Here is an 18,081-nt window from a genome sequence, read left to right on the forward strand (position 1 = left end):
CTTGGTTTGTAGGCAGGGCAATGGATCAATTAGGCTTCCAAAGAATTTGTTCAGGACAGATGAGGCATTACTATATAACAAAACTATTTAATGAAACTGAACGTTCAATGAGTATCTGTCATGTGCAACCCAATGTCAAAAACAAAATAACATTACCTTCAAGGAGATGATTTCCTACTAGAAAATAATAAAGAATAACAACCACTGACAAAACTGCATTTAAAAAAAATTAATAATTTTTTTTGTACAAATCTCTGACAGTCAACTAACAGTCTTTATTCAGAGGAGTCTATTCGGAAATACTAGCATAATGCTGTACATTTAGTAGAAATGCCTAATACAATGCATTATGTATGGGAGAGGAAGAATGGGGAAAGGAAAGAAGGATGGAAGGATAGAGAGAATGAGGAAAGAAGGGAGGGAGGAAATGAGGAAGGGAAGGAAGAGAGGAGGGAAGGAGGAAGAAAAGGAAAGGAGGAAGGGAGGGAGGAATGGATTTATTAAGCATCTCCTATGATCCAGGACCTATGCTAAGTACTTCACATATCATCTCCTTTAATCCTCCAACAGCACTGATCCCCATGTTACAAATGAGAAAGCTGAGACAAAAAGAGGTTTAGGTGCTTTGTGCCCTGGGACACACAGTCACTTGCCTGTGGCCCAGGCTCTAGGTCCACTGGGCCATCTAAGTAATCAATGGAATGGCATAGAGACCTATTGCAAAGATATTGAGAGTTTAAAAGTATCCACTGTGATTCTGTTGGATTACTATCTCTGCTGCTGATCAGAAGCCCTGTGAGCCCTTGCAATTCTAAAAAAGTTTGGAAAGTCAAGAAAGAAAACAAGATAGATGGAATTAGCTGTAGATTTAGGTGAGGACTATCTGGTCCTGCTGAGCCAATCTTATGCTGAGGCAACCAAACAAATATATACCAAGGGAACTCTTATGTCTTTAGTTTAAGAATAGATCAAATCCAGTAGCACCTAGAAAATTGCCAATAATTAACCAGTAAGTTATTGGGTTAATACAATGCATTATGTATGGGAGAAGTATTTAAAGAAATATTAGGGGGCAGCTAGGTGGCGTAGTGGATAAAGCACCGGCCCTGGAGTCAGGAGTACCTGGGTTCAATCCAGTCTCAGACACTTAATAATTACCTAGCTGTGTGACCTTGGGCAAGCCACTTAACCCCATTGCCTTGCAAAAAAAAAAAAAAAACTTTAAAAAGAAATATTAGGCATTATCATTAAGGATTTTTACAATCCAGTAAGAAAAAAGATTAGAACAACAAGATAATCTATCATTAGAAGCTGTTGTGGACAATTTTCTCTTAGTCTCCTATTGTCACAGGTGTTCAGAGGAGAAAATGGCCTTTTCTAGTTGAGGTGATCAAGAAAACTTTACAAGAAAAAATGAAATTTGAAGTTTGAGATGAAAGATATTGAGATTTATATAGATTAAGACAATGAATAGAGAGGAAATTCTATGGGAGAGGAACAGTATATATATATATATATATATATATATGTATATGTATATGCATATGCATATGTATATGTATATGTATATGTATATGTATATGTATATGTATATATATGCAATATGCTCACTCCTCATTTCCACCCAGATGATGGAGATGAGATATGACAAATCCCATACATTTATGGCATTCTAGGTGAAAGGAACAGTAGAAACACTTTACTCCCTTTTCATCTCTACCTTTTAAAATTCCTTTCTTCCTTGAAGGTTGAACTCAGTCATCAACTCTGGATCCCTTTCTTTGGTTCTCTGAATTGTTCATGATCTCTTCTTCATGACCAGCTCTATAGCATCTTTTGTTTTATGCCACCTTCTCTCCTCTGACATTCCCTGAACTTTTTTCTGCCAAGCACCATTTGAATATTTATAACATCCTTCACCTGCTATATTTGGTCAAAAAATTAATTAATATCACCCCTAAAATCCCTGGATTTATTGAATTTTAAGTCCTATCTGTGGTTGCCATAGCAACCCTAGGATGGCTCGTTTACTCACAGCTGATCATTCCCTGATCTTTCTCTATCTCAATTTTCTGATTTGATGGGCACTTAAAGCATTAAGGGAAAAAAGAAACTGGGAAATCCCATCACATTTCAATGAGAAGCAGTTAGACACAATAGAAAAAGCCCTGGATTTGGAGCCAGAATTCCTGAGTTCTCATCTCAGCTATGCTATTTACTGAGTGGTGTTGGGAAAGTTAATAACTCTTCTGGGCCTCAATTAATTTTTCTTAAGAAAAGAGAAACAAAAATTCTTATGCTGACCATCTGACATAGTTGCTTTAAAAAAAATCAAATGAGATGATGGACATAAAGTATGAATTATAAAGCACTATCTACATGAAATTAATTTTTATTGAATTCACAGTTGTAGAATGTTATTTCTAATTCAAAGGAATCTCCTAGAAAAGTAACTATTAAAAGGTAGACTATGAAATATGGAAGAAAAACCAAACAGAGAATTCTAAATAATATTTCTTTGGGGGGTGGGGGACCAGAACAAAAACTAACTTCGATCCATCACTCCCTGTTAAAGTATTTAAAAAAAAACAATTTAGGAACAGAAACAACTGAACAGATTCTATCCCTAACTAAATTTATAAATTACAATTTGCAGGAAAGCACTCCAAAAAAATAAGAGGTTGGGTAAAGAATATTTCAGCCAAAACACTAAAAAATTAATTTGACTAAAATGAAGTATCATCCAGGATTGAATGTAGAAGACAAGGTTCAATTTTAATATTACTAAAAGTCTTAGAAGTTTTTTTTGGCTGAGAGATTATACTCTTATAATCATATATAAGGATGGGCACTATAAGAACATAAATGAAAGCAATTCATTTATGTCCAATTACTTCAATGGAAAGAAATATAAAACACTCAGTTTTTAACACATATTTTTCTTTGAATTCAACATTAGTTCCTTAAACTGAAATCTGATTTGAAGAAAAACTGCTATAGGAGTGCCCCCTGCTGTTCATGTCTAGAACTGCAAATCTCAGAAAACAACACTGAAAATTTTTCCTTTTGACTCCTCTCAAGTAAATAGATTGGTTCAGTTGAGAATAATCAATCTCTACTCAGAAAACTACCCCACACTGTTGGAGAAATTAATCCTCTGAATGATTTATAATAGAACAGTGAGCAGAAAATTATCTAAGGTTTGAAACTTTATAATAAAAACTTTTTATCAAATAAAAGAAAAACATTTATGTTATATAATTTAAAATACAAGGTAAATTCTCACTTGAATAATTGATAAAATCATATCAAAAATAGAATGCCAGTGAACTATATTCAAAATGAAAAAGACTGACTTATACAGGTCAGTCTTTACTATTTGTATCCTTATCAAATGAGGTCAAATTCCCTAACTCTTCTCCCAGTGATCCATAAAACAAAGTACCAGACAAGAATTTCTTGGGTTGGATTCAAGTCCTGCATAAAACTAACAGCTTCATCTAAAGACATTAAAATATTTTATTGACTATAACTGAAAATAAATAATTAATGAATTTAAAAGGTCCCAGAATTACTTTAAAAGAGGTGTTGTAGCATGCTTTCAAGACTAATGTTATTGATTATTTCAAAGCATGTTTCTATAGCTCCTTGCAACAATCCAAATTAATTAATACCTTTTGCTTTTAAAGGATAAAATTCTACAACTTGAAACTGTAAAATTTAGTAACTAACATAAATATAACAAAAATATCCAATATAACTTGCTTCCTTAAGTTTAGAATTATCACCTCTCAAAGTCAGCAGTGCTATCTAATATTGACATATAGCCTTAAGAGAGAGAGACAAACATACACTCATTTATATCAGGAAGAAACTTCCTAGTTCATCTAATCAACTTATGGAAAAAAAGAAATGAAGGATAAATAATTTGTCCAAGGTCATAGTGACAGAGGCAAAATTCAAACCTAGGTTATCTAACTCTATATCCAGTGCTCTTTCCAGATTCATCCACATATGCACCTGCTTATATACATATTCTCTCTCTCTCTCTCTCTCTCTCTCTCTCTCTCTCTCTCTCTCTCTCTCTCTCTCTCTCTCTCTCTCTCTCTCCCCACCCCCTCCAAGTAGACAATCTTCTAAAATCACTAATCTTTGAAATACTGGAGTACGTACACACGTACACACGTACACACACACACAAACACACACACACACACAAAACAAACAAACTTTAAATCCTGTGGTGCTACATAAATATTTGCTGTTACTTCACAAGTTTTGTTTTTACATATATAATATGCTTCCTTGCATTTTTCATTTTCTCTTGATAGTTAATTTATCTAATATTCATTTTTAGGTGTGATAGGAAACAGTTCTTAGAATCACAGATGACATCAGAGCTGGAAGGGTCCTCAGAGACAGATCGCGGTCTCTAAATAATCAAACTGAGGCCCACCCAGAGAAACTAAGTGACAAACCCAAAAGCTCCACAGCTAGAGATGCCTGAGCCAAGACTAGAACCAAAGTGGCCCCTGACTTGTTGACGTTTCCACTACCCACACTTCCAGGGTTTGACTCTTCATGATTGCTTTGTAGCACACAGAGTATATCTTGGGTAGGTAATAAATGTGAACTATCAATCGACACTTAGAAGACATTGTGGCTGACTGAGTCACACAACAAAAATGATAATTCAAGGGTTATCTCTAGGATTGTAATTCACAGACTATAAAAATTAGGCAATCACATAACCAAGGAAATGTTACTACAGAAAAAATTTTCTACATTTGAGAAGATAAATATCTACACGGACATAAAAATGTTATAGATATTTTGCTTTAAATTCCTCCCAACAAAGAAGTGATAAGAAGCAGTTTCTAAAATGAAGTCATTTTTATCTGGAAGGCAATATTTTACCGCCTACAAATTTCTATTTAATATTCTCTTGAGAAGAGTGAGTATTAGAGTAATCAGCAACATCACCACCTTAGGGTAACTGAAAAAAAAAGTAGGAATTTCCACAACTTCCTCTGCTGAAGGCGATCTCCCATCTCACTACAACAAATCACATTCCTCAGCCCGCTGGTCTGGACTTAAAAGAATTCTTCCATTCTCTACAATCCCTTGAGACACACACCAACTTATACTTACAGAGGCTGGACTGAAAGTAAAAGTTTTCTCCATGTAGAAATAGTTCCTTAGGAAAGTCTCTTTCATGGCTGGCGCAGGGAAGGACGGGAGGACTGCTTCCTATCAAATCCCCACTGTGCACTGAGATACCTTGCTTCTGCAGGCAGCTGAATGAAACAGAAACACAGCCCAGCCGCCCGCTGCCCTCACGCCCCATTTCATGTTTTCCTTCCTCGGTTGTTACTCCGCACTCCCCACCCAGGCTCAATCCTTGTTCTGCATCTTCCATCAAAGCCAAAGGTCCTGCACACAAGCCTTTTATGTGCAGTTTTATGGGACCTGGTTAAACAAGAAGCTTTCTGGGATGATGACTGCTTACTAATCTAGCATTAGATGAGATTGGCCAACACCTCACAGATGGGCCAAGCTCCTGAAATTACTGACAAACGTTCAGGTACCAATGTGCTCACAGATTTTGTTTGAATGAACACACTTTTCAGAGATGGGGTGGGAAAGAGAAACTTATCTAAAACCCAATGAAAGGTGAAGGCGTGAGGGGCAGAGTCATCTTGAGCTCCACCCCAATCCCCCCAAAGACCTTTAAATAATAGCTCTAAACAAATTCTACAGTGGCAGAACCCCAAAAAAGATGTAGGGAAACAATTTTCCAGCCAACTTAGAAGAAAAAAGGAAAGCCTGTAGAGAGGAGCCCAGCACAGTTACACAAGCCAGCTCAGTGAAGGACAAGCGCAGATCCAGGCCTAGCAGACCAGGAGCAGGCCTGCAGAGCCATGGGATCAGCAGAGGCAGCAGTTAGTTCTGGAGCTCTCAGCCTACAGACGGCAAGTGTCAAAAGAAGATTACAGGGTCTCTTTGCTGGTATTGAAGCACGACTCTCTGTTGCTTTGCCTATACTCAGAGGGAAGTACCAGATGAGGCGAAGCACTAGCACACCAGAGTCTGTGGCTACAGTGGAGCAGGGCACCGTTCCAGGGCAGAAAAAAAGTGCCTGTGGCCACTCACAGACCTGAGCACAGGCCTGGAGAGTAGTAAACACACCTCTCCTTGGATCATACCACCTCGGAAGAGCTAAACACTTGCAGGTCCCTAGAAATATCTCTGAAAACAGTTACATAAACTCCAGAATCTTGGGACAGTGTACCCTCCACCCAGGAAGCATTTCTCTACTTAAAAAAAAAAAAGTTAAAATCAAGTCACAAGCTGGGAAAAATGAGTAAACAGAAAAAATATGGCTATAGAAAGTTACTATGCTGACAAGGAGATCAAAAAGTCAATCAAAAAAAGATAAAAAAATCAAAGCTTCTGCATCCAAAGAAAAATATAAATTGGTCTCAGGTCATAGAAGAGCTCAAAAAGAATTTTGAAAATCAAGTTATAGAGGTATGGAGAAAAACTGAGAAGAGAAATGAGACTCATGTAAGAAAATCATGAAGAAAGAATTGGTAAAGGAAACACACAAAAAAAATAATGAAACAGGAAAGAATGGTTAAAAACAAAAAGCCAATGAGAAGAATGCCATAAAAAAGCAAAACTGGTCAAATGAAAAAGAGATACAAAAATTCACTAATGGAAAAAAACTTTAAAAAGTAAAATTTGTCCAATAGAAAAGGAGGTACAAACTCATTTAAAAAAATAATTCCTTAAAGATTAGAATTGAACAAATGGAAGCTAAGTACTTTATGAGAAATCAAGAAACATTAAAACAAAACCAAGAGAAGGAAAAAAAATAGAAGACAATATGAATCACTGGGAAAACAACTGACTTGGAAAAATAGATCTAAGAGAGACAATTTTAAAATTACTGGTCTACTTGAAAATATGATCAAAACAAAAGTCTAGATATCATCTTTCAAGAAATTATCAAGGAAAACTGCCCAGCTATTCTAGAACCAGTAGGTAAAAGAGAACTGAAAGAATCCACTGATCACCTCCTAAAAGAGAACCCAAAAGGAAAATTCCCAGGAATAATGCAAATTTTGAAGTGCCTCGGTCATAGAGAAAATATTGTAAGAAACCAGAAAGAAACAATTCAAGTATCATGGATCAAATATCATGGATTCCAAGCATCAGGATAACCAAAGAATTGGAAGGGTTGGAATATGATATTCCCAGGGAGCTAGGATTACAACGAAGAATCACTTCTCCAGTAAAACTAAGTATAATCCTTCAAGGGGAGAAAAGAATATTGAATGAAATAGAGGACTTTCAAGCATTCTTAAGGAAAAGACCAGAGTCAAATTGAAATTTTGATTTTTAAATACAAGACTCAAGAGAGGGGCAGCTAGGTGGCGCAGTGGATAAAGCACCGGCCCTGGAGTCAGGAGTATCTGGGTTCAAATTGGGTCTCAGACACTTAATAATTACCTAGCTGTGTGGCCTTGGGCAAGCCACTTAACCCCATTTGCCTTGCAAAAAAACTAAAAAAAAAAAAAAGACTCAAGAGAAGCATAAAAAGGTAAAAAAGAAAGAGAAATCATGGGGGACTTAATAGGGTTAGACAGTTTACATTCCTACATTGGAAGATGATACTGGTTAACTGATAAGAACCTTCTCATTGTCAGAGCAATTAGAAAGGGTATGATATAGAGATGAGTTGAATACAAAGAGATAATATCTAAAAAATAAAATTAAGGAGTGAGAAAAGATTGTACTAGGAGAAAAGGAAAGTGAAAGGTAGAATGAGGTAAATTATCTCACATAAAAGAAGGAAGGAAAGGCTTTTACAGTGGAAGAGAAAATAGAGGAAGTGAGGGGGAATGAGGGAAACTTATTCTCATCAAAAAACACTCAAATAGGAAATAACATACACCCTCAGTTGGGTATAGAAATCCATCTTAACCTACAGGAAAGTAGGAGGAGAAAAGAGTAGAGAAAGGAGGGGGTGGAGGAAGTCATAGGAGAGAGGGCAGATTAGGGGAGGGAGTGATCAGAAGCTAAATAGTTTTGAGGGGGGATAGGATGAAAGGAGAGAAAGAACAGAATAATCAGGAAGGGAAGAAAACCAGAATAGGGGAAAATACAATTAGCAACAGTAGCTCTGAAAAAAGTTTTTAAGTTTCTCTGATAAAAGCTTCTTTTTTAAAATATATATAGAACTGAGTCAAATTTATGAAAGTAAAAAATACCCCAAATTGATAAATAATCAAACTATAAGAACAGTGTTCTGATGACATACTCAAAGCTATTTATAGCCATGTGAAAAAATGCTCTAAATCACTACTGATTAGAGAAATGCAAATTAAAACAATTCTGAGGTACTACCTCATATCTATTGGATTGGTTAATAGAACAGAAAAGAAAAATGACAACTGGAAGGGAGGTGGGAAAAATGAGCCATTAATACTTTGTTGGTGGAGGTTCAACCATTCTGTAGAGCAAATTGGAATTATGGAATTATCTGGTCTGTATCCAAAAGAGTTTTTTTAAAAAAAGGAATAAGGATATGATTTCTCTCTCATCACATTCAATTTGGATCAATGTATACCATGGAAACAATGTAAAGACTGGCAAATTGCCTTCTATGGGGGGGGGGGAGGGAAATAAGATTAAGGGGAAAATTGTAAAAATAAAAATTGTAAAAATAAATAAAATCTTTAGAATTCAAAAAATAAAAAAAGGAAAATGACAAATTTGTACCAAAATATTTTTATCAGCTCTCTTCTGGCACTAAAAAAATAGGGGAATGCCCATCAACTGGTGAATGGTTGAACAAATTGTGGTATGTGATTATGATGGAAATGAAGAACAGGATGCTCTCAGAAAAACCTGGAATGACTTACATGAGCAGATGCAAAGTGAAATGTACTGAGTACAGAAATATTCTAAGATCATCAGTTGTGAATGACTTAGCTTTTCTCAGCAATACAATGATCCAAGACAATTCTGAAGGACTTGAGTTGAAAAATTCTATTCATCCCCAAAAAATAACTGATGGTGTCTGAATACAGATGGAAGCATATTTTTTTTTACTTTATTTTTCTTGATGTTTTTTTATCTATGTTTTCTTTCACAACATGACTATTATGGAAAAGTTTTACATGACTACACATGTATAATCTATATTGAATTGCTTTCCTTCTCATTGTTGGGGGAGGGAAGGAGGAAGGGAGAGAATTTGGAACTCAAAGTTTTAAAAATGAATGTTAAAAATTATTTTCCATGTAACTGAGGGAAAATAAAATACTAAACAAAATTGAGTAAAAAATTAAGTGATAGTGATCTATCAAAAAATGTAAAGATGTTTGATAATGGCTAGTAAACAAAACTGACAGCAGAGTTCAAAGGAACCTAATTAGTACCAAAGTACACAAAAGTATTTGTTCCAACTGTATTGTTTGTTTATGGCCAAAGCCGATGTTTCTTCCCCTTCACTTTTACTCAGAGTTGCACCAGCCCTTAGAAAGCACTTAGTATACCCCCCACCTCACAGTTAGAAATTGGAAATGAGTTTCATCAGGGTATCATCATCATCATCATCATCATCATCATCATCATCATCATCATCATCGTCGTCGTCGTCATCGTCACAATCACTCCAGCAAAATAGACCACATAATTGGTTCCCAATCCTAAAAGTTTATTCCTCTCCTTTTCCATCACTTTCTTTTCCCTTTCTGGAGGTGGCAGAGAAATGCACATTCAAGAGAAATACAATGCATTTGGAATACAAAGACTTAGAATGAAATCTTCTATCTACCTCTTGGGTTACCTGAGGCAAGTCCCTTCTCTTTTCTTTGCCTAGGTATCTCAAGAGAATTTTATAAGGAAAACACTTTAAAAACTTTGATGCCTTATAGAAATATTTTTATTAAAATAATTATTGAAAATGAGGAAACTGATGTCCAGGAAGATTAAGTGAAGTCTGGTCACAAAAAGCAGAAAACCCAAGATTTCATTGCATCTCTAAAGATCTTTTTAAAGATCTAAAGATCATCCACTCTCCTCTTGAGGAGGCTACAAGTACTTATCTAAAAAAGTAAACTAGGAGGTCAAGCCCAAAAACAAAAATGCAAATGACTTGAATCTATTAGTGGTAAAGCCCCTAATTAAATAACATTTAGTGAATCACCACAGAATAATTACATAAACAATATTTGTGACTCACCTAGGAGGCAACTAAAGATGATAACCATTCACAAGCCACCATGTATACCTAAATTAGAAGAAAACGTGTCGAAATAAAAAAGGGGTTCCATACAATTTGGGAATATTTCAAGAGAGAAGGGGAAGAGGGTAGAAGAACGGGAGGGAGGGAGAAAATCTAAGAATATATATTTTTTAAATTCAAAGAAGAATCTATAATCAACCTGAGCTTAGTTTACTGACTCAACAAGAAGCTGAGATTTTTATCCCAGTTACTACTGACTTCAAGAGTCACAGTGACACTGTTATTTGCCTTTCAAAACAAAATAAAACCTCTAGTTATACACCTTAAGACTTTCTGAAGATTAATACCTTATATTACATTTTTTAACTTTTATTGCTGTCTTTTTCAGTTCTTTCAAGATTTATACACAGATATATACACACAAAACACTCATAAGAAAGTTATTCAAAACTAATCTAGATAGCAACTACATTTGACATTCTAAACTCAAAAGGTCCCACCGTTAGACAAAAAGGAAAGAAATTTGTTTCATTACCTATTTTTAGGACCAAAATTGGTCATAATAATTAATATTACAGCTTCTTGTTTTCTCATTTTTATATTCAATGAAGTTCAGATAGAAATAGTGAGGGTGGGGGGCAGCTAGGTGGTCCAGTGGATAGAATCCGGACCCTGGAATTGACCTCAGATACTTGATACATGCTAGCTGTGTGTCCTTGGGCAAGTCACTTACTCTACTGACTTGCAAAAACCTATTGTTAAAAAAAAAAAAAGAAATAGTCTTAGGACAATTCCCTATCCTTCAACATCCCTCTGCTCTTTTATGTTTAAAGTTTGAACTAGGAAGATTCTTTATTATGAGATCAAATCTGACCTCAGAGATGTCTCTACTATGAGACCCTGGGCAAGTTATTTAATCCTGTTTGCCTCAGTTTCCTTGTAAAATGAGCTAGAGAAGGTTGAAAAACCACTCTAGTATCTTTGACAAGAAAACTCCAAAGAAATCACTGAACAGAAGTGGCAAAATAGTGTTTGACAACTAAAAGTAATTGTTTTTAAAACTGAACACATGTGTGGGGTCACCTTTAGTAGACCCTCAGAAAGCATCTTCAGGACAACCCCAGTAAAAAACATGGAATCATAGTATCAAAGAATGATACACACTGCTTCCCATTCACACCTGGTTTTGATTTCTTCTTCAAAGTCTTAATATAGCAAGAGTTTTTCAGTCCTTGTTGTCTGGAAGTTATGAGTATTTGTTGTGTTGAATTCAAAAGGTTTGTATTTGCAGTATGGTGATCTGTCATCTGTTAGTTTACTCAGTTCTTTTCAGGCAAGCTGAGAGCAGGTTTGCAGAACTCACTTAGAATTATTATAGCATAATCCTAGGTGGCTCAGACATTCCCTCCCAGGAAATGCCATGGTTCCTATCAATTATTCTTGATATTGTTTTATTGGTGACAGATTTTTAAAAAGAGAATAGTTCCCCAAGTAGACATAATATGCTCTGGTGTTCTCATTATGTTTACATTTGTTTACAATACATGAATAAACCATGAGAAGGAGCTGAGTCAATAGCTTCATAGAAATTAATACATGTTATAAATATCTGAGTGTTTCTGGATGGGTTACTCAATAACTACTGAATCAAAAATGAGTTGTTCTTTATATCTGGGACTTTTTAGCATACTTTTTTTGATCCTCAGTCAATATATTGCTATGCTATTATCAATAGTCATAATAATAACTGACATTTATGTTGTGCTTTCAGTTTACATAATTTTCCTCTTTTGAGTCTCCCAGGATTCCAAGAATCATTCCAAGTATTAGTATTTCCATGTTACAGAACAGGAAAATGAGACTGAGAGGTTAGTGACCACCTCTAAACGGTCCCACAGTAAATTTCTCTTGGACCCATTTCCCTGACTCCAAATCCAGTCCTTATTGATTTTGTCCCAGTGCCTCCAATTATTCATCCATTCAATAAGCTCTTCTTATGTGCCAGGCCCTGGGAGAAGAGCCAGGATACAAAGAAAAATAAAAGACAGTCAAGGAGCTCACATTCTAAGGATAAAGACCACATGCAAATAACTATGTACAAATAAACTATATATAAATTAGACATTAAGAGAGAGAAGACATTAATTATGAAATTAGTAGATGGAAGGGATCAGGAAAGGTTTCTTGCAGAAGGTGGATTTTATCTGGAACTTGAGGGAAGCCAGGGAAGGCAGGAGGTAGAGATGAAAAGGGAGAGCATTTCAGGCTTAGGGAAGAGACTCCCCTATCCCTTCTTCCTTTTCCTTTTTCCCTCACTTCTAGTTCTCCCTTCCTCTTCTTCTTCTTCTTCTTCTTCAGTAGTCCCATCAAAAGCTCGACACACTAGGTGGTGGTTCTGATAGCAAGGAGACTGGGGAGCAGAGAGGCCACTTGGTTTCTTTGCTGCTTGAAGTACAAAAGGTAGAAACTAAGGGGAGAAATAATGTCAGAAGCTTTTATAAAACTCTTACTGCCTTTGCGGGGGGGGCAGAGTTTCCTGACTTGACCTGGTTTATTGCTACAGGAAATGTAGTATTCTACATCTTTTTTTAAACTAGAAATTACATTTTTAAATTTCTGGTGATTTCTAACACTGCTCATATTGCATTTGACAATGTACAAGTTTCTGGCCATGCTTTAACTCTTCAGTGGACTAGGTCAGGTCTGGGCCGGTCTCTGACACCCTGGGGACATAAGCTCAGTAGTTCAATAACTGGGCTAAAAGATATGAATAATGCATATTTGATATTTATTAATTAGAATGGTTGGGTTTTGTTTTTGTTTTTGTTTTGTACTGGATCTTGATTTCATTAATACAGTGAGGTCCTGGTGAGGAAAACTCTCTAGAACTGCAAATCAACAATTGCTCTAAGAATGAAAATAGAAGAGAGGTATGTGGGGGGGACTGAGAAGTTAAATGATTAGAGTAGGAACACAGAGCTAGTAGATCAGAAGTAGTACTAAAAGTCTTCCAGACTTCAGGGTCTCATGACCTCTCCTGAAGTCTTTATATCATCAAAATTGTTATTTATTACTTATGGTCACTCATATTCCTATTGGTTATTAATTCTTTCTCTCAAGATATGAAAGGTTTCTCTCTTTATCCTCTAATTTATTTTTATTTTTTCAATAAAGAGATTATTATTGTTTAGATCATTTATTGTGGTGGCATATTGTAAATGATGTTGATTGAAAACTGCTTTCTATCGTCCCAGCAGTTCTTGTTAAAGAGGATTAATAAATGTTAAAGACATTCCTTAGAAGAATAACGAAATTATTAGTTAAATAATTGAGGTAGTCATAAGGATTCAGTTGTGCTGGCATAGATTCTAGATTCCAAATTGGCTTCAAGATCCACACTACCCCATCTTCCTTCCCTCCTCCTCCACAGAGATACATTCAAGTGAAATAAACAATTAGGGAAAAGCATCTGAAAGAAGGTAACATCCTTTGAAAAGATAATTTTTAAAATTCAATTCAATTAATTTTAATCAAAGTAGTCATGGTTACTTTAACTAAACATGAAAATTGTTTTACAGCAGATCTTAGCATTAGGAAATTTTGTTTTCTACAGAGAATGCTATCTTCAGCATTATCCCAGGGAGAGGATGCCCTGACCTGTCATAATAAACACTTCCTGGCATCCATGCTAGATTTATCCCTTTCATACAGAAAGTTACCATACCCAGGTCTTAAGATCATAGTTTTAGAGTTTGATATGATCACAGAGTCCAAACTCTTCATTTTACAAAGAAGGAAACTGAGACCCACAGAGATTAAATGATGAATACATTCCTTAAGATTATCTAACTCCCTTTTCTCCAATTTCTTTTGATTAACGAAACAACCATCTTTATTTGAAATTCAATTTTCCAAAACAGATTTCCCTATTGGGAAGAAAATGTACATGCAAAATAACAGGAACATTCTGGTTCACTTGATAGTTTTTTTCTTCACCATAAATTAATAAGTTGGTATTTTGGTCTTTTATATGTTTTCTTGGAATGAACCAAATCACCAGGACCTGTTTAATCTCCTTAGGTGAAAGAATAAAAACGGGGTTTGTAAACTACTAAGACTATGACTCTAATTGCTAGAACACTGGAAGTTCATGTCATTGAGGCACAGAAAGGAAATAAGTAAGACCATTTAGAAACAGGGGAAGACACTGGAATTTCTTTCCAACTATACATAGGTGTGTGTATATACATATATACATGCATATACAATTGTGAAAGGAGAGAGAGACAGAAAGACAAAGGAAAGAAGTCTTGCCAGAATATGTGAAATTGGCCATGAAATGTTATGGTTCTTGAGTATATATATATATATATACTATGAATAAGGAAGAGATGATCCAGGGGAAAAAAACAGGTATGCCTCTCTCTCTTCTCTCTTCTCTCTTCTCTCTTCTCTCTTCTCTCTTCTCTCTCTCTCTCTCTCTCTCTCTCTACACACACACACACACACACACACACACACATACCACCTCTGCATTCTGTGTACTCCACTGTTGTCTTAACTCCCTGAAAAAATATTCTTGGGAATTAGTCTCATGTCTATGTGGTCCCCTTCTCTAAAATTTGGGAACTGAAGAAGAGAATAAATAAGGCTGTATGTGGGCTTATAAACAGCTGTTAGTTATCATCCCTTGACCTCCAGTTATCACAGCATAGTTAAGCACATTCAGGGAGCCAACCCCCATTTGGTTGGAGCAGAGCTATTACTGTTAAGAGAAAGGAGAGAACGTGTGTTTGTCAATCTGAGAAGAAGAGTTTCTGGGTGTGAACCCAGAAATCAATTCTTTGTCAAAGCCAAGATAATCCTATACACTGGATCTGTGTTGGAAAAGTGAGAAGTTTCTCTAACCGGGCATTATGCCTCCTGATTAATATTACAGAGAATTTTCTGTGGGAAGAGTCCTTTATGACCCTGGTGTGATCCCCAGTGAGAGATCTCAGTGTTTTACTGGGATGAGATAACAACAAAACAGACAGATTTTAATTGGCAAGTTCTGAGCTCCACCATCTCCAAAGGGAATAAGAGAATGTGAAGTGAGCAGCCAAGTGACTAAAGCTATGTAAAGGGCTTATGGTTTGAGGGCAGGAATGTGTGGATTCCTAATAACATATTCCCTTTAACATCTCATGTCTTTTCTTAATATCCAGAATTACCTCAGGGCACAGAAAAACCATAGGAGCCATTTAATTCAGCAATCATTTATTAAATGACTACTTGTATATCAGGGCTATAAAGACTAAAATGAACACTCTCTGCCCTCAAGGAGCTGGGCATTCTACTTGGGAATGAAGTAGATAGACAAACTGACAAATGCAAAGTGTACTCAAAAGGAAAAGAGAATGTTATTAACTGAAAGAGTTAGGGCAGGGCCTAATGTAAGAGGCAGCAGCTCATTAGACTTTGAAAGAAGTCAAGGATTCTATGAGACAGAGGGAAGGCATTCCAGACATGGGGGAAGCCAAAGCCAAGGCACACAGCCAGACAAGAGCTGGAGGGGGCTGCAAGGGGCCCTGCCTGCTAGGGGGCTAGTTGGATTGGAAATACAAAGTATATGCTGAATCTGTCATTTAAATTCAATAGCAGACCATGAAGCAGATTGAAGTGAGAGTTCCTCCCCCTTCTTAAAGGAGTGACCAGTAAGGTTTCAGATGTGATACTAGAAGAGGTCTATGGCACAGCTCCTGGGAAGTCTCATCCAACCAGGCAGCCTACCAACACCCAAATGTTGTATCTTAGAATAGAATACATCTTGGCACTAAAAGGACTCTCAAAATAATATGGTCTAACAAGTTCATTTTACAAATGAAAAAAAAAATGAGATCCATTAAAGGCAAATTGTTCATCCAGGATCACCGAGTGGGGTAGAATAGTAATTTTATTTCTGAATACAGAATCATACCTTTGGATGTAGAACAGACCTTAGAAGTAAATCTAATTCAATCCCTTCATATAATGGATAAGGAAGCTGAGGCCCAGGAGGGTTCAGACTCCAAATCAATTAGGGGCAGACAGGACTTGAACTGTGACAAGTCTATATGGCCTCATGCCATTTATCCCCTAGACTTCAGTTTCCTCATCTATGAAATCAGAGGGCTGACTCACTGATCTGTCTCTAAAGCCACTTACATATCTAAGCTATGATCCAGAGTCCCACAATCAGAAGATAACATTACATACACTAAGGAAAGACTTGAAGTTTTCCTAATAAATACAAGGGTAAAGCAAGACTGTCGCCTTCTCCACTGTTATCTGGCATGGCTCTAAAAATACTAGCAATAGTCATGACAAGAAAAAGAAAAACTATATTTGCTAATGACGATAGTGGACTTAGAAAATACTAAGAAATAAGCAAAAAACCTAATTGAAACAATAGTTTTGGTAAAGTAACAGCATACAAAATAAAACCACAAAAATCAACAGCATTTCCACATAGTCAGTCAATAATCATTTATTAATTACCTGATAGGCACCACTGCAATAACAAAATCCAGGAGGCAATATTAGAAAGAGAAATCCCCCCCATTGCCTTGCAAAAACTTTAAAAAGAGAGAGAGAAATCCCTTTCAAAATATATAAAATATACAGGATTCAATCAGCTTTTAGATAGATATAATAACAAAGTATTTCTTAAATAAAGAACTTAACTAGGATATTCAATAATGCTTGTAGCTGGACTGTAACTGTAATAAAAATGACAATACTATTTAAATAAACTTAGAGATTTATATTTATGCCAATCCAACTACCAAAGGAATAATTAACAGACAAAATAATTACAAAGTAGATTTGAAGGAAAAAAAGGTCTCAAATCAAGGGAAATAATGAAAAAAATGATTAAAAGAGAAAAAGTAATTCCAGACTTTGAGTTATCAATGGAAGTAGTCATCAAAATTATTTGGTACTAGTTTGGTATTAGTTTAAAAATAGAAAAATAGAATTGTGGAACAGATTAGCCAAAAAGAATCAAATAATTTTACTAAATAAACTAATGCCTGATAAATCCCACAATGCAAATTACTTAGGAAAGAACTAACTATTTCACAAGAATTACTAGGAAAACTGGAAAGAAATCTGACAGAAATTAAATTTAGGACATCTTCTAAAATAATATTCAGTCAATCCTCAACATTCACACACTTAACTTCATGACCTTAAGCATTTGCGTGATTTTATTAGTAACTTCATTTTCATTTTCCTGTTGGCAACTGCACACATTCCTGGCTATGCAAAGTGGGAAAAAAAGAAGTGCAATGCAGGTGAGTTTGTGGAGTGACTGATATCCTTCTAGATCCTTCACTGGTCTTGTTCATCCTGCCTTCTGATAAAAAGACTCCATGCACTGTATAGTTTCACTGTTTGCCTTTAAAATTCAAGTTGTATTTATGGCCCCAACGTGTAGTACATGTCCTGTGGACACTAAGCCCAAGCATCCAAGGTCAACGACATAGCTTAATAGAATTCTAGGGAATAGTTACTAGCAAGAAAAAATATATTTTACCAATTTTATTTTGTGTATTACATTTTATAAGTTATTTCATGATTACTATTTTAGGAAAAGCTTATATTATCAGAATTAATGTTTTGTTATAAAGAATTGTATGCAAAACATATATTTTCAGTCATCTCTAGTGAAAAATACATTTTGGGGTGACTTTGGGAACCTAAACCCTTTTTTATCATAGGTTTAATATATCAACATTCATATTTTTTATTTGTGCCATTTTCTAGGAACTTTACTCCAGCAAAAGTTCTGTGAATTGAAA

General features: G+C 35.7%; 1 protein-coding gene across 3 annotated transcripts in view; it reads right to left on the minus strand.

The window, feature by feature from the left end:
- RGS12 (regulator of G protein signaling 12) overlaps positions 1–18,081 on the minus strand; it is a 249,029-nt gene that overhangs the window by 151,170 nt on the left and 79,778 nt on the right. Inside the window, exon 1 of one of the 3 annotated variants that reach the window (XM_074229864.1) lies at positions 5,152–6,354. The exons of the other annotated variants lie outside the window; for them this stretch is intronic. Within the exon in view, the coding sequence (XP_074085965.1) occupies positions 5,152–5,217 (66 nt within the window). The 5' untranslated portion in view covers positions 5,218–6,354. Of the gene's footprint in view, positions 1–5,151; positions 6,355–18,081 lie in introns of those variants that run through there. 3 annotated transcript variants of the gene reach the window in all.

This window comes from Macrotis lagotis, chromosome 3 (genome assembly GCF_037893015.1).
Source record: "Macrotis lagotis isolate mMagLag1 chromosome 3, bilby.v1.9.chrom.fasta, whole genome shotgun sequence".
NCBI lineage: Eukaryota > Metazoa > Chordata > Mammalia > Peramelemorphia > Peramelidae > Macrotis > Macrotis lagotis.